The 22,221-nt window shown below is 42.5% G+C and overlaps 1 protein-coding gene across 1 annotated transcript in view; it reads right to left on the reverse strand.

Annotated features, from left to right (window-relative positions):
• Positions 1-22,221, reverse strand: part of LOC124613068 (rRNA methyltransferase 3, mitochondrial) — a 66,027-nt gene that overhangs the window by 19,842 nt on the left and 23,964 nt on the right. Inside the window, exon 2 of the mRNA XM_047141655.1 lies at positions 7,270-7,511. Coding sequence (XP_046997611.1) covers positions 7,270-7,511 — 242 coding nt within the window. The remainder of the gene's footprint in view (positions 1-7,269; positions 7,512-22,221) is intronic.

Genomic DNA, 22,221 nt, shown 5'->3' on the forward strand with positions numbered 1-22,221 from the left:
CATCTTTAAAAGCCACATTAAGTGTTAGAAAAGAATGATTTTCTTGAGGTAAATTTTCTTCCACATCACAGCAACATTGTTGTTGCTCAATGTCTCTTTCTATTAGGGCGTAGTATAATAAGACATAGTATCCTTTGGTCACCACTACAGAGCTTCCCCTCCACATCATTATTCATCTGATAAGCACTGATTGTTGTTGTTCAAACACATCCATGTTTGTAACAGAATGTTGTCTGAACTGATGTGCAATGCTTGAAGATCCATAATCATGTGCAAAATATTCTAATTGAAGAGTTATTACTGAACTGGGCTATCGTTTTGGACATCTCTAAATACGAGTTCACAAGTCCGCACTCCGAAGTAAAACTTGCTACCATGCACAAACCACTCCACACTCCAAGTCTCTCTCATGACGGTGTGTCCCTCGCGCCATACCATCCCAGACTCTCAGTGACCTGTCCCGTCCTGCCTAGAACTCTTCTCCTGCTTTCATCCAGTCTCCCCATTCACGAACGCTGTGATTAGCTACAGCGCTCGCGCCGTGTCTTCAAGCCAACACACCCACACAAACATAATGAAACACATTCAAAATACTGGATTTACATTTAAATAACTTGAAATTAAATAAATATTCCTAAGGCTGGACCATAAATGCACTCTAACACACATTATTAGAGACATAAACAAATTAAATAAACATATATCAAAGGAATAGAACAAGAGGTAGGCCAGTAGCCTAATGTCTCTGTGCTTTCTAAAACACAGTAAATATTTAGCCAATTTCTTCATGAATAGTATAAATCGGATATAAGCAAAGACATAGACAAATAAATATATTTATAAGCATTCTGCTACCGTTAATTCGTGTAACTGAGGAGTACTTATGGCCTGATGCGATCGATAGTAATCGGCCACTTCGACCTCCAATAACTCATGTACTATTCAAGTTACATGCCTGTAATGTATACCAATTTATGTTTACACAAATAGCTTTCTAAAGACATGACGATCGACAAAATCGGATGAACCGTTTAGATTTTGGAAATTCGTTGCTGGGTGTTACTTGTATAATTTACAGTCAGATACTAAACTTTAAACTAATAAAGATATTGAAAATCTGATTGCGCCATCAGAATCACCATGCAAATAATGGTCATGTACATGTTTCTTTTTGATGTATCATGATTCATCTTGCTACTATTAATTTCTACACGAATTGTGAAATGTCTGCCATGATGGTTTCACAAAGTCCGCCATCTTTGGCATGCTTGGCATACAAGTCTCTTTCATTGACACAGCGTCACCATGGAATTCCCAGCCACGCAGTCTCTGGACCCCAGCTAACGTTCGGCACCATGTGGCCGCAACCCGCTGAGTGGCGCCGCAGCTTGCCCGTTACCGCACACTGTCATCCTAAATAGAGGATTTTCATCTGTAGCAGTCTCACCTCTGTAGATAGTTGGCTCAAGCAGTTTTCAGAAATTTAACAGCTGGATGAGCAGTTGGTACTTCTGTACAACAATGGGGTATGGCTACAGCTTGTCAGGAAGTGACCTCATCCAGGTTACAGCAATGAGCTTCGTCACATAGGTCAACTACAATCATCTGCAGTTCATTGGCATGAATAGAACTGTTCTGTGGTTGATGTCTTACAGCCAAGTAGTTGTAGAACACTACTCTTCTTTCTCTGCAATAGTCCTCTGTCCTCCAAATGTTCCTCTGCAAGGTGTTATAATTGGTGGAGGAGTTATTGTACCTGTGTTGGTCAGATGCTGGGTTGTCATTTGAAAGCTGTAGCTGTAGCATATGTTCGCGTTTGACAGGTGGTGAAGACCTGATGTTAGATACTGATACACCTCTTCTTCAACATTCTCTATTTCCTCCTGCCATACGAGGTTGACATTCATGGCTACTACCTCTCGTGTACTCAGTCTAACATATCTGGCTCTCACAAACCCCAAAATCTCTTCTCTTAGTACCTGACATATCAGAGAGGCAAGGTCATGTTGGGCTTAAACAACTGACACAGGGACCACATTCAGGAGTTGTTCATACTTCATTCACCCAACTTTTTTCAGTTGCATTTCCTCGATGCACTGGCACCACTTGATGACCCTTTATAATATGGTTACAAAATTGTTGAAAAATCATTGGAAGCAGTCACTTCCACAAACTATCTAAGAGTATGCATACACAGCAATCTCAAGTGGAACACTCACATAAAATTAATCATGAGTAAGGCAGATGCCACAATGATACTCATTGGAAGAATCCTCAGGAAATGTAATCTATCAACAAAGTAAGTAATCCACAAAACTCTCGTTTGACTAGTACCTGTATAGGGCTCATCAGTATGCAAATCTGCACCAGATAGCACTGATAGAGTAAACACAGAGGATCCAAAGATGAACAACACATTTCATTACTGGTTCATTTAATAAGCACAAAAGTGTCATGGAGATGCTCAGCGAACTACAGCAAAGAGGCACTCTGCATCATGTTGTGGTCTACTGTTACAGTTCCACGGGTGTACATTCCTAAAGGAGTCGACCAATATATTGCTTCCTCCAACAGCTATCTCATGAAAAGACCACGAAGATAAGATTATAGAGATTTGAGCCCACACAGAGACTTACCAGCAATTGTTATTCCCACATGTCCTACACAACCAGAACAGGAAAAAGAGGGAAGAGACAGTGGTGTACAAAGTACCCTCCACCACACACCATACAGTGGCTTGCAGAGTATAGATGTAGACGTAGATTCCTTGGCTTTTGTGACATCGTTTACCAGAGAAAAGCTTGGTACATGTCTTTTACAACTCCTTTCATCAGAGTGAGATTTTGTTGTCTTCTGATATTCAGAGTCACAATGTGGCCCAGAGCCAAAACATTCTTTGTGTAGGACTGTGTCATTTCTCCACGACATTGAGTCCCACTCAATTGTTCTTCCACTAAACTGACTTCTTGTTGATTGTTGCCAAATGTTTTCTTGAATTCGGAGGAGGAGGAGGAGGAGGAGGAGGAGGAGATCAGTGTTTAATTTCTCATCAACAATGAGGTCGTTAGAGGGAGCGCAAGCTCGAATTAGGGAAGAATGGGGAAGGAAATCAGCTGTGCCCTTTCAAAGGAACCATCCTGGAATTTGCCTAGAGTGATTTGGAAAACTCACGGAAAACCAAAATCAGGATGGCTGGATGCAGGTTTGAACCATCATCCTCCAGAGTGCGAGTCCAGTGTGCTAACAACTGCACCACCTTGACCGGTTTTTCTTCAGTTCATCCTGGAATTTGTCCCAGATATCCAGCTTCCCTCTGTTGTCCTTGAAACACTGCTGGACTGTGCCATCCAAGCAAAAGTACATGTTTACAAACACGTCATGTCATGTCATCCATTGTATTTGGTGACTCGGTCAAATTCTTTCAGCCATTTCAATAGGTCCTGACCAGTATCTTCAAAAACACTGATGGATGCCTGATGTGCACATGACCTTTTTTTTTTTTTTTTTTTTTTTCCTATTGGTCACCTATATAAAGGGACCTCGGAACAATCAACTGGTTGCATTCCAGTTCCTGTCCATGTTGCCATGTTGGCGATGATTTTTATGTTGGCTAATTGGAGCTATAGCTTATAGGTGTTTTGAAGTACCCATAGTCTTCACCAAAACATGTCATGTCATAATCACATTTAAGCCCAAATCTGCAAGCAGAGTCATCAGTGAAATACAACACTTAGCACCGACAGTTCATTTACTATGGATGCCAATGTACAGACAGCACAGAACTCCTTCCTGGGTGGAGAATTCTGCTACTTACACACACAGCTAATATTCCAGAATATGCAGGTAGATTAGAAAATTTAAAAAGGGAACTGGATAGGTTACAGTTAGATATAGTGGGAATTAGTGAAGTTTGGTGGCAGGAGGAACAAGACTTTTGGTCAGGTAAATACTGGGTTATAAATACAAAATCAAATAGGGGTAATGCAGGAGTAGATTTAATAACGAATAAAGCAATAGAAATGTGGGTAAGCTACTACAAACAGCACAGGGAATGCATTGTTGTGGCCAAGATAGACACGAAGCCCACGCCTACGACAGTAGTACAAGTCTACATGCCTACTAGTTCTGCAGATGACGACGAAATTGAAGAAATGTATGATGAGATAAAAGAAATTATTCAGATAGTGAAGGGAGATGAAAATTTAATAGTCATGGGTGACTGGAATTTGATAGTAGGAAAAGGAAGAGAAGGGAACGTAGTAGGTGAATATGGATTGGGGTTAAGAAATGAAAGAGGAAGCCGCCTGGTGGAATTTTGCACAGAGCACAACTAAATCATAGCTAACACTTGGTTCAAGAATCATAAAAGAAGGTTGTATACATGGAACAAGCCTGGAGATACTGACAGGTTTCAGATAGATTATATAATGGTAAGACAGAGATTTAGGAACCAGGTTTTAAATTGTAATACATTTCCAGGGGCAGACGTGGACTCTGACCACAATCTATTGGTTATGAACTGCAGATTAAAACTGAAGAAACTGCAAGAAGGTGGGTATTTAAGGAGATGGGACCTGGATAAACTAACAGAACCAGAGGTTGTAGGGCATTTCAGGTAGAGCATTAGCGAATGATTGACAAGAATGGGGGAAAGAAATACAGTAGGAGAAGAATGGGTAGCTTTGAGAGATGAAATAGTGAAGGCAGCAGACGATCAAGTAGGTAAAAAGATGAGGGCTAGTAGAAATCCTTGAAGAGATACTGGATTTAATTGATGAAAGGAGAAAATACAAAAAGGCAGTAAATGAAGCAGGCAAAAAGGAATACAAATGTCTCAAAAATGAGATCGACAGGAAGTGCAAAATGGCTAAGCAGAGATGGCTAGAGGACAAATGTAAGGATGTAGAGGCGCATATCAGTAGCAGTAAGATACATACTGCCTACAGGAACATTAAAGAGACCTTTGGAGAAAAGAGAACCACTTGCATGAATGTCAAAAGCTCAGATGGAAACCCAGTTCTAAGCAATGAAGGGAAGGCAGAAAGGTGGGAGGTGGCAGGGGTAAAATACAGGGAGCGAAAGGCTATTTACAATTTGTACATAAACCAGATGGCAGTTACAAGAGTCGAGGGGCATGAAAGGAAAGCAGTGGTTGGGAAGGGAGTGAGACAGGGTTGTCACCTCTCCCCGATGTTATTCAATCTGTATATTGAGCAAGCAGTAAAGGAAACAACAGAAAAATTCAGAGTAGGCATTAAAATCCATGGAGAAGAAATAAAAACCTTGAGGTTCGCCGAGGACATTGTAATTCTGTCAGAGACAGCAAAGGACTTGGAAGAGCAGCTGAACAGAACGGACAGTGTCTTGAAAGGAGGATATAAGTTGAACATCAACAAAAGCAAAACGAGGATAATGGAATGTAGTAGAACTAAATCTGGTAATGCTGAGGGTATTAGATTAGGAAATGATACGCTTAAATTAGTAAAAGAGTTTCGCTATTTGGGGAGTAAAATAACTGATGATGGTCGAAGTAGAGAGGATATAAAATGCAGACTGGCAATGGCAAGATAAGCATTTCTGAAGAAGAGAAATTCATTAACATCGAGTATAGATTTAAGTGTCAGGAAGTCGTTTCTGAAAGTATTTGTATGGAGTGTAGCCATGCATGGAAGTAAAATGTGGACGGCAAATAGTTTAGACAAGAAGAGAATAGAAGCTTTCGAAATGTGGTGCTACAGAAGAATGCTGAAGATTAGATGGATAGATCACATAACTAATGAGGAGGTATTGAATAGAATTGGGGAGAAGAGAAATTTGTGGCACCACTTGACTAGAAGAAGGGATCAGTTGGTAGGACATATTCTGAGGCATCAAGGGATCACCAATTTAGTATTGGAGGGCAGCGTGGAGGGTAAAAATCGTAGAGGGAGACCAAGAGATGAATACGCTAATCAGATTCAGAAGGATGTAGGTTGCAGTAGGTACTGGGAGATGAAGAAGCTTGCACAGGATAGAGTTGCATGGAGAACTGCAACAAACCAGTCTCTGGACTGAAGACCACAACAACAACAACAACAACAACAACAATGCAAACATTAAAAACATGAAACATTTTTAGATCCTTCTTGAAATGATAAATAGTAAATAACAAGTATTTGTTGGTGATTGGATCTGAACTGGAAAACAGTAGCACACCAGCCTGGATCGCTAAGCGCTACTCCACTTTACATTCAGCACAACTCACAGCAACATGACCAGTTTATGGCCACAACCTGGGACATCACCCTAAATGAATTCTTGCAGTAAGAGGTTATGTACAGGTCTGTCACCATTATCATTGTGAACTGTCATGTACTTAATCTGTGGTACGAAGTTCTTCTCAGGCACATTAATCACTCTTGATGTTGCAGTTTTCAATGTTTGTTTGCAGTGTAATTCCTTATTTTCTGTATGTCCTGACAAAAGGATTCTTGTATATTTAAAAAAGGGTAACATGTATATTCACTGATTAAGGAGTACTGCCAGAAGAGCCTCCAATCCAACATTTATTTCAATACAGAAAATTATTAATAGCTTCTTTTAAAGGGACTTTTCTTTGTTTTGGTGACCATCTTCCAGGACTACTTATTATAATGATTTAAGCAATGGAAATTTCAATTTAGAATATCAACAGTCAGGAAAAGATAAACTTCTACTAACCATACAGATGACTTTTTAAATTGCAGATGGGCACAATTAAAAGATTCTTGCACATTACCTTTCAGCCACAGCATTCATCAGAAAAAGAAACAGGAACACCCACACATTCATCCACACAGACAAGCACACCTCACACATGCATGAATGTCACCTCCAAGAGCTCGGTCCGGAGTGCAACTGTCATGTCACAGTTGCACTCTGGTCCGAGCTGCCATGGTCATGTGTACATGGGGTATGCTTGCTTTTGTGAATGAATGTGTGTGTGTGTGTGTGTGTGTGTGTGTGTGTGTGTGTGTGTGTGTGTGTGTCTTTCTTTTTCTGATGAAGCCTGTAGTCGAAAGATAATGTGCAAGAGTCTTTTAACTGTGCCTGTCTGCAACTTAATGTATCACTTATTGTAATGATTTGATGAAGATGATCTATCTACAGCTGTCTGTGGATATTTAACGTAAGCTATCATCATTATCTAGTCTGATCAATACCAAGAAAACTGTGTGCATGAAACTCTAACACACATACTATCACATCTTAAATGTCTCAAAAGATTTTGTAAAGAGTAATACAACTCACCTATAACGCCCTGAGAAGTAGCAACATCTGTCCACAGAGACAGTTGTTTATATGGAACTCTGTGGAACTCAATATGGTTTTGACCAGTACAGATGCTCTTAATATCCTGCTGCCTGCTGAAGAATATCATTTTTGGAGTTGCTCCAGCATCTATGAAATCTTGTATCAATCGTTTTCCTTCAACAGCCACAAGATTATTCTTCTCTCTCATTTTCTTTGATTTTGTTAGGAGCATTATCTTTCTGAAAGAAAGTGTTCAATCAACATATTTGCAAACCGAAAAAAGGAATATATGTTGTATAAAAAGGAAAATTATCTTTAAAAAACCGTAAAATTAGAGACACAGATTAAATGACCAGGACTTACCTTCAGGAAATGAAGTTCCAATGCTGCTAATATACACATTTAGAAATGAAATAGCTACTCCTAGCTTTAGAAACCATTAGCACCTTCCCAAAGGAGAAAAGAGGCATGGGTTGGGGAAGAACAGAAAGGAGGGACAGGCCATTCAGATCCCAGGATGAGGGACCCAGCTGTTGTGAAGATGAGGAAAATCTCTACATACTAAGAACTGCATCTTCGTGGGAATTAATAGAACTGATCAGACATAAATACTATACAACAGCTGCTAGTACCTAAATGACAACAAACATGAAAGGACAGCATTGTGGGAAACAAATATGGATGGGCTGCAGACAAAACCATCCTGTCAGCATGGTGAGTCTGTGTGTGAAACCATATGCATTATGATACTTCACAAGCCACACAACGGTTCACATCTGTTAAATGGATACACAGCCTTGAGACTTAGGGTTCTCCTTGCACGTGATCAGAATGTCAACTGGTTATTTTGATTCCAAGATCTGAATCTTCCAAGTGATCAGGCTTGGCTGAAACTGTTGTGAGCATAGCTTCGTTGAGAAGACTTACTACTGTTCACATGCCTCATCAAACTCTTCAGACCCAGGCAAGCTAGAGTATCATGAGTACATTTTTTCAGTGGCCCTACTGCCACATGCATGTTCTTGGAACACTTGTATTCCAGCCTGAGAGAAAAAGTATTGACAGTAGAGGACTGAGAGAACTCAGGCAACAGCTTTAGGCCACAGGGTATGGCTATCCTATGTTTGACTAAATCAACAACGATATGGACCTTATAAGCCATGCTGTTTCTACTTTCTATTTAGTAACAACACATTGCAGAAGTTTAGTGTCCAAAGACAGGTTACCTGAATCTGAAGAAGAATTGAAAAACATCAAACTGGGTATAGCAGTATTATCAGAAGCAAAGTTTTAAAAAAAATTATGAGGAAAAATAGAAATAAAATCAGAATATCGGCTTCATAACAGTTAACAGTGCAGTAAGGAAATTCAAGTGTAGATTTTATGATAAACAAGAAAATTAAAAACAATATTCTACATACTGGAGGAATCTCAGACAGAAAAGCAAGGTTTATTTTAAAAATGAACAAAATAAAATGACAGAAAAAACAACAACTCCAAGAAGGAGTTGTGTTACATAAATGAAAGTGGGTAGGGGTGTTTCTACATCTCAAAGACGGTGTCTATTCAAATTTCATGCCACTCACATAAGAGTGGCATTAATATTGCCACTATGAGAATGCAGATCAGGTTTGCTTTAAATATATGCTGTACAGTCATAGTGACAAAGCAAGGTGGGATATTTTTACTTCCCCTCGTTTTTCCATCTGCCTCCGTAAAATTCATTCTTTCATGTCTGACTAATTTTGATTGACATACGTGAGTATAATCTGCATTTTCACAAAAGAGAAAGGTTGGCCCTCATTTTTAAAGAATATAACACCAGATCTAATTTTGTGCTTAGTTTATGTATGTAACTGATTTTATAATTTAGTTTGACTATTCCTAGTTAGTATCTTTTGTTATAGGGTGAAATCAATAATTGTTTCGTAACTTAAATTCTGTTGTTGACTTGTAAACAAATATAAATTCTGTATTAATTATAAACATTTGGAAGACGAAATACTAGTAATCTTAAAGCATCTATTTGGCTCTCTTCGAAAACATGTTGATGATATATGTTAATTTCATGATTTAAACAAATAATTCGGCCAAACCCTTGTAGTAGAGGAAATTGTTAAAAAGAACCAGTTTTTCAATGTATTCAGTTAATTTAATGAGTTAAGTTTTAATTGTAATTTCTATAAATTTAATTTCGAACAATGTGTAGTTTCAGCACCTATTATTGTGAGGATATATAAGGGCGAGATTTTTGCTCCTGAGACAGTCAGTCCATGGCCGAGTTTCATATGAGAAACCTGTGCTTGTTAGAACAACAACAATGCTTCAACTTAACTGTGAAATAAGTGTTATACAACTAGGCCGTATCTTAAAACAACAACTGTGTCTGCTCCATACATACCATTCTACTCTTCAAGAACTGTTAACTTTGTGGTTAGGTTTCTACTGCTCATAGATGTTCAATAGTAAACTATTGTAGCAGTATGTGGATTTTCACCTGAAAACTATTAATGAGGCTTATCGAAAGTTAAAACAGTAGTGCACTGGCCATATATAACTGTGTATTGTTGGGAGGTTGAGAACGGTGAAAGTAAAGTGCTGTGAAATGCAAATGTGCACCTGTCAGCTGCATCATTTAAAGTAGTCAGTGATGTACTTCTGCAACCCATTTTTCAGCCGGTGTAGCAATGCAGTACACTGAGGACAACAAGCGAAGAAACAAAGAAGGCAGACCGTCACATCGTAAGCGATAGTTACCTTTGAGATTGGACGTGGTGAGTTGATGTTTGTCCAGAATGCCTTTAAAGCAACAAAGATGCCCTTATTAACACCTCACAGAGTTTGAACAAGGTTGTGTAATAGGGCTATGAGCACCTGGATGTTCCTTATCAAAACTGCACAAAGACTTGGCTGAACTGTAGCCACTGTGTGTAATTGCTGGCAGCCTTGGTCACAAGAATGTATAGTGCAAGAAGACTGGGCTTCAGATGGCCACATTGCCCTACCAAGAGGAAAGATTGCAGTATTCAGCGTATGGCTCTGGCGCATTGTACTGCATCTGAAGAACAGCTCCAAGCCAGACACCCTGTAGCATGCATTCCACTGACCCCTAACTACCACCATTTGTGCCTTCAGTGTGTCACGCAAGAGTTCATTGAAAGCAAGAGTGTTGGTCTGTTGTGTTTTCTATTGAATGCGGTTCTGCATCAGTGCCAACGATGGCCAAGTGTTGGTTAGAAGAAGGCCATTTAGGGTCCTGCAACCAACCCGTCTGCATGCTACACACACTGGACCTGAGGAGACAAATCTTGCCAATCACTGTATACCATAGTCCAATAAAATATAAATGAGTTTATGACTCGTGCAAAGGAACTGAGCTCTTGAGCACAGATGACGTCAATCAGTAATTCTCCAGGAGATCCACTTTAAACAATATGACATTTCTGTACTAAGCCTATACAGGAGAGTGATCTCACCAGGGAGAAATGGTAGTCTGAGTGGCCATATTTCCAAAATGTTCCATATACTTTCCTCCTAATGAAGATTTTGGTAAAAATGCTCTGAAAGACTACTGTATGTTGTAACGGTGACCGGAACAGTCGCGGGGTTGAACTGACAGAAAATGTGGCGGGACCCGTGGAGCGGCCCGCGAACAACAACACAACGAGAGAGGACGGACACTACCAACGAAGGACCTTACAACAACAACAACAACAACAACAACAACAATGAAACAACAGAGTCAATAAAACCTAACTAGACAACCACGTACACTCATAAACAAAACACGAAAGTAAATACGCTGTCTAAGGAGAGGCGACATGTCCTGAGACGTACGCAAGGTTAGACTGGCAGGCTGAGCGAGAGGCAGATGTTTAAGTACGCTATTGGAGACACCACTATTGGCCACTGCAATCACGTGGTCCACTGTGGTGCCCTCTAAATGCGGGCCAGGAGGCGAGTGCCGCCACAGTATACGGCACGATGGTGTAGAGTCCTCTAGGGGTCTTCGACGTCCATGACATCTGGCGGGGATTCAAATCGCGCGGCGCACGGTACCAGACTATACAGCTCCCTCCTTTTTGGGGATTTTAATGACATAATATACTACAGCATTTTGTCATCACACCTCCCCAATGTCAAGTTTTTGAGTCAGGTCATCGGAAGGTCTGTACCTTCTAAAAATAGCAAGAGCACTCGCGTCATCACTGCTGCAGTATCATTCTGCATCTTCAGTCTCTCAGTATGCTGTCTCACAATCAGAGATACTACTTTCCATCTGGTATACATCTGACGAATAGAACAGTCCCCAAGAATGAATGGTGGTCAAAGCTTTCTGGACACTGTTGTTCAATTTTCTTATGACAATGACGATTGAGTGGAACACATCACATCCACCATGTCCTTGATGTGTCCATTCCAGTGTAATGTAGCAACATATTACAAGTTGTCACCTTTCATTGAAAACATAACTTGTCATGAACCCAGGAAGAGAGGAGATTTCGGTTCTCATGCTCACACGGCTGACATTGGCTACTGGGCCGGGCAAGTGGTATACCTTCCTAACGCTGTGTGCAATGCGCTACACATACTCTCTATGAATCTGAAGAAGTACTATTAAATATTAATCGATCTTTTTCATACTGAGTGTACAAGATTCTATGGATAACAGAACCACGCCGCTAAAATTTCAAGTCAATAACTTCAATACTTTCGGAGATATAAATTTTTACCTAAAACACAGAATAACTGAGTTAGGGATTATAATGCATTCATCTATAGTATCAATTGAAACTACAACCAAGAGGATACGTTAATATAAACTAATATTCTGCAATTTTCTTCAGTTTCATTGCCACATATTTCTGACATAATTAACAGTACATTGGAAAAATATCATTTCATTGTGTTACAGTTGTGTGACTATTTTGGAGAGATTGAGAGTGAATAGAGGACAAACGTGAAGTGAGAATGTGATATTTTATTAAAATTATATAAATGTAAGCTTGAGAAAGTTGCGTACTAGGGGAATTTGTGACGTTTGTAAAGGAACCAGAAGAGGTATTGAGTATAAAATTTATTAGTGATTTATTTTGTGGAAGGGAATCATATTTTGTTTACATTAAATTTTATCTAGTTTTGGAATTAAGAGATTTCTAGTTTAAATTGTGTGTAGTAATATGATTGGCTGACATTAGAAATACCATGAGCGTAGAAGTGCTCTAGATAATCTGATTGACTGCTTAACATATTAGCCAAAGGAATTCAGCATTTCCTGTGCATCTGAGTAGGGCTTTGTGCCTCAGATCTATGAGTCGAGATAGTCACTCAAGAGCCGCATTCTGGTAAACACATATGTTAAATTGTACTGATCAAATCTGTACCAAAATGAAGTAATCTGTATGTTTAGTCAGTTCTCATGTAGTTGATGAAAAAACAACTACAGTGCTGAGTATTTTGAGAAAGTTCGAGCTTTGTGAATGATTTATTTTAGGAGATTTTGCATGTGAACATTTCAAGGTGTGTTTCGTGCAAATTACGAGACATTATGGCGAGCACTTCTGTACAAGAAGACTGCTGAATGACTGACTGTGTTAACTCACAAACAGCTGTGGGTCAGTGATTGTTTAGGACATTTAAAATGTCAGGTCAGACTAAACATCTTCTGGCTGCTTCTGGGTTTGAACTTGTTACAAAGACAGTCAGTAACACGGCATAATTAGTCATAATATTAAATAAGGACTTGATAGCCATTTTCTGTGTTTTAAAGACAATAAACCAGCTGACAGGAAATTTTAGACACTTTTCAAACGAGTCATGCAAGAATCCCGAACGTCCGATAGTTTAACTAACTTTCAGATGCTTCCCATGACCTGGAGTTACATGGCCTTAGCGTGGTAGGTATTTAGTTGAATTTTGTCAATGCTGTTTTTGTCATCTAAGCCAGTTTCTACCATCACAGTGTGAAGGGGCAGAAAACCTGAAACCTATACAGGTAGGTGGACAGATTGTTTAAAGGATAGTGAGTGACTGACCCACCACGCCGCAGCAGGAACTTCACGTTTTTTTTACAGAAACAGCCTGTCCTACGGTGAAGTGAAGAGAGTTGCTCTGCAATCTACATGTGTGACTGCTAGGCTTCCAATAGCAACTGATTGTAAAGAACCTCACAATCATTCTGGGAAGGAGTGTAAAATATCACTGAGCTATTACAAAACACAAGAGATTGTGGCTTTGATTCTTAACAAGAGTGGACACTATGTTATCCTGTCCCACCACATTTGGAGGATTTGAGATGCCTTGACTCCTGGAGGAATGCAGTCCTAATAATCGATCTGAAAGCACGGAAGGGCTGTACATATTGAAATGGTTATCATAGCGTTGATCATTAGAGTGGCTCACGAACTCTCAAGTTGTTTCGAGGCTCAAATCTATACAAATCCTTAGTCAATTTTGGTTTACATTCAGAGAGATAGTTTCACTACTGTAAAGCTGACACTAGTCATTGTGGCTCTACAACAATCAACACAAAGTGGACACCTCTTTTTAAGGTGGCTCCAACACTAGGGATTCCAGAGACATCTTACCAACTTTATTCAGTCATTCCTACCATACTGATTTCAGGTATCATGTTTGGGATAAAAGCCACAAAAAAAAAACATAAAATTGTTTCTTACTCAAGAACGAGTGCTAAAATTTATGTTTCATCCATCTGTATAACACTAACATCAACATCTACGTACATACTCCACAAGGCACCATATTGTGCGAGGACGACGATACCTTGTACTACTACTAATCATTCCCTTTCCCCTTCCACTCACAAACAGAGTGACAGAAAAACATGTGTTTATATGTCTGCATTAGACCCCTAATTTCTATCTTATCTTCCCACAAAATGTATGTTGGCGGCAGTAGCATCATTCTGTAGTCAGCTTCAAATGCTGATTATCTAAATTTTCTCAGTAATGTTCCTTAAAATAGAATTCGACTTTCTCTGTAAACTTGCACATTGATCAACTGGTAACAAGACTAGCAGCCCTCATCTGCACTCCTTCAATGCCCTCCTTTAATCCGAACTGGTGAAGATTCCAAACACTTGAGCAGTGCCCAAGAATGGATCTCCTTTACAGATGAAACACACTTTCCTAAACACACTTCCCTGAAGTTGACCATTCGCTTCCCCTACTACTATCTTCACACATCCTTTCCATTTCATAAATTTCATATAGCTCTACAATATTTGCACCTAGATACTTAATTAGCCTGACTATGCCAAGAAGCACACTACTAATATTGTACATGAACATTACACAGCAGTCCTTCCTACTCATCTGCATTAACTTACATTTTTCTACATTTAGAGCCACTTACCATTCATCATACCAACTAGAAATTTTGTGTAAGTCATATTGTATCCTCCTAGTCATTCAACAAAGAAATGTTCCCGTAAAAGACAGCATCATCAGCAACAACCACAGATTGCTGCTCATCCTGTCCATCAGATTATTTAGGTGTGTATAAAGGATAACAGTGGTCCTATCACACCTCCCTGGGATACTCCTAATGTTTCCCCTTGTCTCTGATGAACACTCACCATTAAGGACGATGTACTGGGTTCTATTATTTAAGAAGTCTTCTAGCCACTCAAGTATGATACTACCTTTGTTAACAGCCCGCAGTGGGGCACCATGTGAAATTCTTTTTGGAAATCTAGGAATACGAAATATGCCTGTTCAAAATGGTTCAAATGGCTCTGAGCACTATGGGAATTAACATCTGAGGTCATCAGTCCCCTAGAACTTAGAACTACTTAAACCTAACTAACATGAGAACATCGCACACATCCATGCCCGAGGCAGGATTCAAACCTGCGACCGTAGTGGTCAATCTGCCTGTTGCCCTTCATCAATGGTTCATAGGATATCATGCGAGAAAGGAGCAAGCTGAGTTCTACATAAGTGATGTTTTCTAAAACTGTACAGAAGCTTTTCTGTCTCAAGGAAATTTATTATATTAGAACAAAGAGTATGTTCATGAATTTTGCAGCAAACCAATGTTACGGCTACTGCTCTATAATTTCATGGGTCCATTCTTTTACCTTTCTTATACACAGGAGCAAGAGCACCTGCACTTTTTCCAGCTACTTGGAACTTTAAGCTGTAGAAGAGATTCATGATCAATGAAAGCTAAGTAAGGAGCCTATTACATGGAGCACTCTTTGAAAAACTGAATTTGGATTCCATCTGGGCCCGGACCTGATATTTTATTTGTTTTCAATTCTTTCAATTGCTTCTCTATGGCAGGAATGTCTACTACTATGTCTTCCATGCGAGATGGTTATATGATGGTATGTTTGTATGATCCTCCAGAGTGAACAATTTCTAAAATTTTGAAACTTAAAACTTTAGCTTTTCTTTCGCTGTCTTCTACGGGCATACCAGACTGGTTAATGAGTAACTGGACAGAAGCCTTCGACCCGCTTAGCGATTTTACATATGACCAGAATTTAGGTTCTCAGCAATATCTTTTGCTAGTGTATGATGCTGGCAGTCGGTGTAAGCTTCATGCATCCACCTTCTTAAAGATGCATGATTCTCTACTAACTATTGTCTGTCATTGTGCATTCTCTTTCGAACCGATAGTCCAACAGTCTTAGATTCCTCAGCATTATTTGAATTTATTAAACCACAGTGGGTCTTTTCCACCCTTAATCACCTTAATCAGCACATACCTCTTCAGAGCATGATTCACAATCTATTTAAACTTCGTACACAATTCCTTTGTGTTCATCATACTGGAGCTAAATGATGTCCATTCATTGTCTAAGTGGGATGCTAACAATTGCTTATCAGTTCTTTCTAGTAAAAATTCTCTCCTAAACTTTTTGATTGGTATATTAACTTCAGTAAGCTTTGTCACTATGATGACATCATTATCAATAATTCCTATCTCAACACTGAAACTGAGTTGGTTGGTTGGGTGTAGAAGGGACCAAACTAAGTGGTCATCAGTCCATCTGACCTTAGATTAACTAAAACCGATAAAATCCCACATTAGGAGAGGGAACTACAATGTCCATAAAATGATAAACTAATGGCAGGGAAGGAAGGAAAATGGCAGAAGAAGAGGTGAGGGAAAGAAAGTGCTAATGACACAGGTGGGAAGGAAGCAGCACAGGACACAAGAGAGGCGCTCAAGACATAACAGACCCCGTAAGGAAAGGAGTGGGAAGGCAGAGGGCCAGGCTGAACCACCAAGCCCAGTTGAAGCCAATCTAGTTGGGGCGAAGGGGGGAGCAAGAGGGCCTGCGATCCCCTCCACTCACCGATAATGTGGAAGGTCCCTCCCATAAATAAAGCGATAAAAACCCCCATCAAGAATAAAATGAAAACGAGATCTGCCGCTGAAGCATTGTCAGCCAACACCAGGAGTAGCAAGTCTGGAAAGCTAAAAGTCCATCGTAGGGTGGCTAAGTTGGGGCAGTCCAATACGATGTGAGCCACAGTCAACATTGATCCACAACGACAGAGAGGGGGGTCCTCACGATGGAGGAAATAACCGTGAGTCAAAAAAAGTATGGCCGATGCGGAGCCGGTATAAGACGACAGAGGCCTTACAAGAGGCCCATAAGGAGGACTGCCATGGAGTTGTAGAATCTTTAATTGCCCCAAGCTTGTTCGGCGAAGAAAGAGTGATCCATTCTGCATCCCAAAGGCCCAAAATCTAATGACATAATGCCAAGCGAAGGTCTATTTCCGGAATGCCAATAGCAAGAGATGGCCTAGAGTAGCTAATTTAGCCAGTCGATCAGCAAGTTCATTGCCAGGGATCCCAACATGGCCTGAGGTCCAAATGAAAACCACCGAGCATCCACGTTGAGCGAGGAGAGAAGCGGAGTCCTGGATAGCGATGACAAACGGGCGGCAAGGGAAGAACTGGCTGATAGCGTGCAAACTGCTCAGTGAGTCACTACAGATAGTGAAGGACAGCCCTGAGCAGGGGCGGATATGGTCCAGTGCGCACAAGATGGCTACCAGTTCTGCAGTAAAGACACTACAGCCATCTAGCAAGGAACGAAGTTCTGCATGTCGCGAATAAGTGTAAGCAAAACCAGTGCAGTCAGCAACCATCGAGCCATCAGTATAGATCACTTCTGAACCCTGAAAAGAACTGAGGAGACAGGAGAACTGGTGGCAAAGAGCCATCGGAGGGACAGAATCCTTTGAATCGATTGAGAGATCAAGACAGAGCTGCGGACGAGAGACGCACCATGGAGGGGTACGTGCGTGAGCGGAGAAGAGAGGCGGTAAAGGCAATTGCTGGAGATCAGAAAAGAGCGACTGAATGCGGACAGCCATAGTAAGTCCACATCATGTCCGCTGCTGCAGAAGGGTGATCTCCATGTCTGGATACAGGAGACCATAACTAGGGTGCTTTGGGGTGCAGCAAATGTGGAGCGCATAAGATATCAGCTGTTGCTGGCGCAAAACTCACAGTGGTGGAATCCCTGCCTCTGCAAGAAGGCTAAGTACGGGGCTAGTCCGGAAGGCACCAGTCGCAAGTCGGACCTCACAGTGGTGGATGGGGTATGGTACCTGCAGTGTCGAAGGCGGCGCAGAACCATAGACAGGACTTCCATAGTCTAAATAAGACTGGACCAATGCTTGATACAATTGCAGGAGAAAAGAGCGGTCCACACCCCAGGAGGTATTGCAGAGACACCTAAGAACATTGAGATGGGACCAGTACGTCCTCTTCACCCAGCGAAGACGAGGGAGCCATGTCAACCGGGCATCGAAGACCAGACCCAAGAAGTGATGGGTGTCTACCACCTCAAGGGGCTGGCCATCAAGGAACAGTTCCGGATGGGGATGGACTGTATGGCGACGGCAAAAATGCATGACACATGTCTTGGCTGCCGAAAACTGAAAGCCATGGGAGAGAGCCCATGAGTACACCCGACAGATTGTCCCTGTAGACGGCGTTCTGCAGCACCCTTTACGGAAGAGGCGAGATAGATACAAAAATCGTCGGTATACAAAGAGGGGGACACTGTCAACCCAACAGCTGTCACCAGACCATTAATGGCTATGAGAAAGAGAGGGACGCTCAGCACGGAACCCTGTGGAACCCCATTTTCTTGCTGATGGGGAGAGCTGTAGGAGGAGCCAACTTGGACCCGAAAAGAGCGACAAGAAAGGAAGTTACGGATAAAAACAGGCAGAGCACGACAAAGGCCCCATTCGTGAAGGGTGTTGAGGAGTGGTGGCACCAAGTGGTGTCATAGGCTTTATGCAGATCAAAGAAGATTGCAAGGAGGTGTTGCCGATGGGCAAAAGCCGACCAGATAGCAGACTTCAGGTGGACCAAGTTATCCACCGTATAGCGGCCACAGCAAAAACCACTTTGAGTTGATGACAAAAGGTCGTGGGATTCAAGGAACCAATACAGCCGCCGACCCACCATGCGTTCAAGGAGCTTGCAGAGGGTGTTAGTAAGGCTAATTGGATGGTAGCTATCCAACTGAAGAGGCAGCTTCCCTGGCTTCAGCACCGGAACAACAATGCTTTCCTGCCACTGGGTAGAAAAGACTCCCTCACTCCACAGACGGCTGAAGAGGGTCAGAATACAATGGTGGCCAGCCATTGATAAGTGCTGGAGCACTTGGTTATGTATCTGATCCGGTCCAGAAGTCGTGTCAGGAGAAAGGGCGAGGACGCTGGCAAATTCCCACTCGCTGAATGGGGCATTATATGGCTCCGAGCAGCGAGAAACTAAAGACAAAGGCAGTCATTCTGAATGCTCTTTCAGGAGAAGGAACATGGGCGGATATTGAGCCGATGCCGAAGCTTGAGAAAAGTGATGAGCGAAATTTTCTGCTACAAAGTCCGGATTGGTAAGGACAACACCATGCACAGAAATTCCTGCAATCCCGGTGGGAGGACAGTGGCTAAAAATTCGCCTGAGTTTCACCCAGGCTTGTAAAGAGGGGGTGTGGGGTTCAAAGGCAGCTACATATCGTTCCCAGCACATCCGTTTCTGAAATTTGATTAGGTAGCGGGCCCGGGTGCAGAGTCATTTAAAGACCAGAAGAAGAGCAGTAGAAGGGTACCGCTTGAAGTGTTGACAAGCATGATGGCGGTCTTTTATGGCTGCAGCAATTTCCAGAGTCCACCAAGGGACCATCTTCCGGTGGGGGGAACCTGAAGAAGGGATTGCTGAAACAGCTGCTGAAAGGATGGCGGCAGTCGAAGTCTGAGTAGATTCATCAACACTGTCATGTAGCAATACAGGGGGGATGGGAGCAGAGGAGAGGGCACTCCAATCAGCCTTAGATATGGCCCACCTGGGAGGGTAATGGAGCGAGAGACACTAAAGGAAGGTCAAAACAATGGGGTAATGGTCGCTGTCACATAAGTCACCGTGGACGCCCCACTGAATGGAGGGAAGAAGGCCGGGACTGCAAATGGAGACGTCAGTGGTGGAGAAAGTGCTGTGCGCCACACTAAAGTGTGTGGGAACACCTGTGTTTAGTATACAGAGGTCAAGCTCTGCCAGAGCAGCTTCAACTGTCCTGCCCAGGGCAGTAGTCATATGACTACCCCAAAGAGGGTTGTGGGCATTAAAGTCCCCTAATAACAGGAAGGGAGAAGGGAGTTGTTGAAGAAGGGTGGTGAGGGCATGGGATGTGGGCGGCCTGTCAGGTGGGAGGTAGAGATTGCAGATTGTGATTGGAGTGACCAGATGGACCGTGACAGAAATGGCTTCCAGATTGTGTGGAGGGGAACCCATTTACTAACAATGTTCTTGCGGACCAATATGCAAACACCACCAGAAGCCCGCAAGAGGCCAATTTGGTTCCGACAGAAAGTGTGGAGCCCACAAAGGGCGGGTGAGTAAGAACTGACAAAATGGGTCTCCTGGAGTGCAAGACAAGTGGCAGAGTAGAAGGAAAGAAAGGGCTGCAAATATCCATTACAATTCCACTGGAGGATTCTCAATCCAGAGTCTAAAGTGGAAGCAAATGGACCTGAGTCAGTCACGTCACTGAGTTGCTAACCGTCACCGATAAGGATGAGGTAATATCCATATAGGTGAGGTCAGATTGTTGGTTCATTGACTGTAGGAGGGGAAGGCTGCACCGCAGGGGGTACCAGAGAGGCCTTGCCCCTGTTCCTGCGTTTCTGCTTCTTTATCTCAGGAAGGAAGAGAAGGGCAGACTTCAGCGAGGGCAGGCACAGAATTACACCGGGCAATCTTGGCGCCCACTGGCCGCGGATCACGCTGCCGATGTGGAACAGTGTATCCCCTTTCAGGGGGGTGCTGGCTAGAGGAGTCCTGGAAGGGAGCTCCAGTACCAGCGGCCGCCGAAGGAGGGAGGCACTTCTCTGGCGGAGGTTGGTTGGTTGGTTGGTTGGTTGTTTGAGGTTAAAGGGACCAAACAGCAAGGTCATCAGTCCCTTGTTTCAAATAGACTCCATTCTGCTAACGGGACATCTCAGTATAGTCAGAAAAATAAAACGGATAAAGGAGAAACGTAAAAGGGCAGTCACGTTGTCATTAGTAAAAACAAATGAGGGAAGTTGGCAAGAGAACGAACCCAACACTATGCTGAAACAGCATAGGCAAGACCACCTGTGACTTAAAAGGTACAACTGCTATAATGCAGAAAGTACGTATGGGAATAGAAAAACTAACCAAGCCTTAAAAAGAAGGGGTAAAAACAGAGTAAAAGGGAAAGAAAAGAGGATTCCGGTCAGGGAGGTGAATCGGGAATCTCTGAACACTGCCTACAGTGGGAGACACCCAAACACTCACCGCCCTGCCCCAACACCAGAGGGAGATTAAAAACTTTAAAACTGAGAATAAAAACCACTCTCCCGGAGGAAACCTAGAACCAGAGAGACCATCCGGGAATCGTCAGCCAACATCAAAGGTAAAGTGTGGGGGAGTCTGTACTTAGCACGCAGAGCCAAAAGAAGGGGGCATTCAACCAAAATGTGGGCCACTGACTGGAAGGCTCCACAACCACATAGCGGGGGTGGCTCATCACGCAAAAGGAAACCATGGGAGAGCCTGGTATGGCCAATGCGGAGACGACACAGTGTGGTCGAGTCCTTGCGGGAGAGGCTAAAGGAAGAACGCCATGGGCCTGTATTCACCTTAATGGCACGAAGTTTATTAGACAGTGGAGTAGCCTCCCAAGAATTGGCCCATGACTGTGCAAAGTGGGATTTGATGTGAAGCCGTAAATCCGCTGCAGGAGGGGTTACAGAAAACGGGGGGTAAGTAACTGCTCCCCCAGCCAAACGATCAGCGAGCTCATTACCCGGGATACCCACATGGCCCGGGACCCATAGGAAGTCAATGGAACAAGCAGCACGGTGAAGATCAGCGAGATGGTCATGGATGGCAGAGACCAAGGGATGGCGCGAAAAACACCAGTCAATAGCAAGAAGGCCACTCATCGAGTCCGTACATAACAAAACGCGGTTGTGTTGGGATTGTTTAATAAAGGTAAGGGCCCGGGAAATTGCCATCAATTCCGCAGTAAACACCCCACATGAGGGTGGCAGTAGATGATTTTCCGTTCCAACAAAGGACGTGAAGGCATACCCAACATGATCAGCAGATTTAGAACCATCAGTGTAAAAAACAACAGCATCCCGAAACTCCCATAAAATTTGGCGGAAAAAGGAACGGAACACCACCGGGGGGATGGAATCTTTCGGACCGCGGCGGAGATCCATCCGAATTCGAGGCCGAGGAACTAACCAAGGAGGGGTGGAGGGGAGGGAGCGAGGAAGACAGGACAAAGAAGGAAGCCGAAAATCACGGGTAAGAGACGCAAGGCGCAGCCCAACCGGTAAACCCGCCCGAGGGCGGGAGTCAGGCGGGCGACGCCCATGGTCTGGGAATAGGATAGAATAGGAAGGATGAACGGGA

This window comes from Schistocerca americana, chromosome 1, assembly GCF_021461395.2.
Source record: "Schistocerca americana isolate TAMUIC-IGC-003095 chromosome 1, iqSchAmer2.1, whole genome shotgun sequence".
NCBI lineage: Eukaryota > Metazoa > Arthropoda > Insecta > Orthoptera > Acrididae > Schistocerca > Schistocerca americana.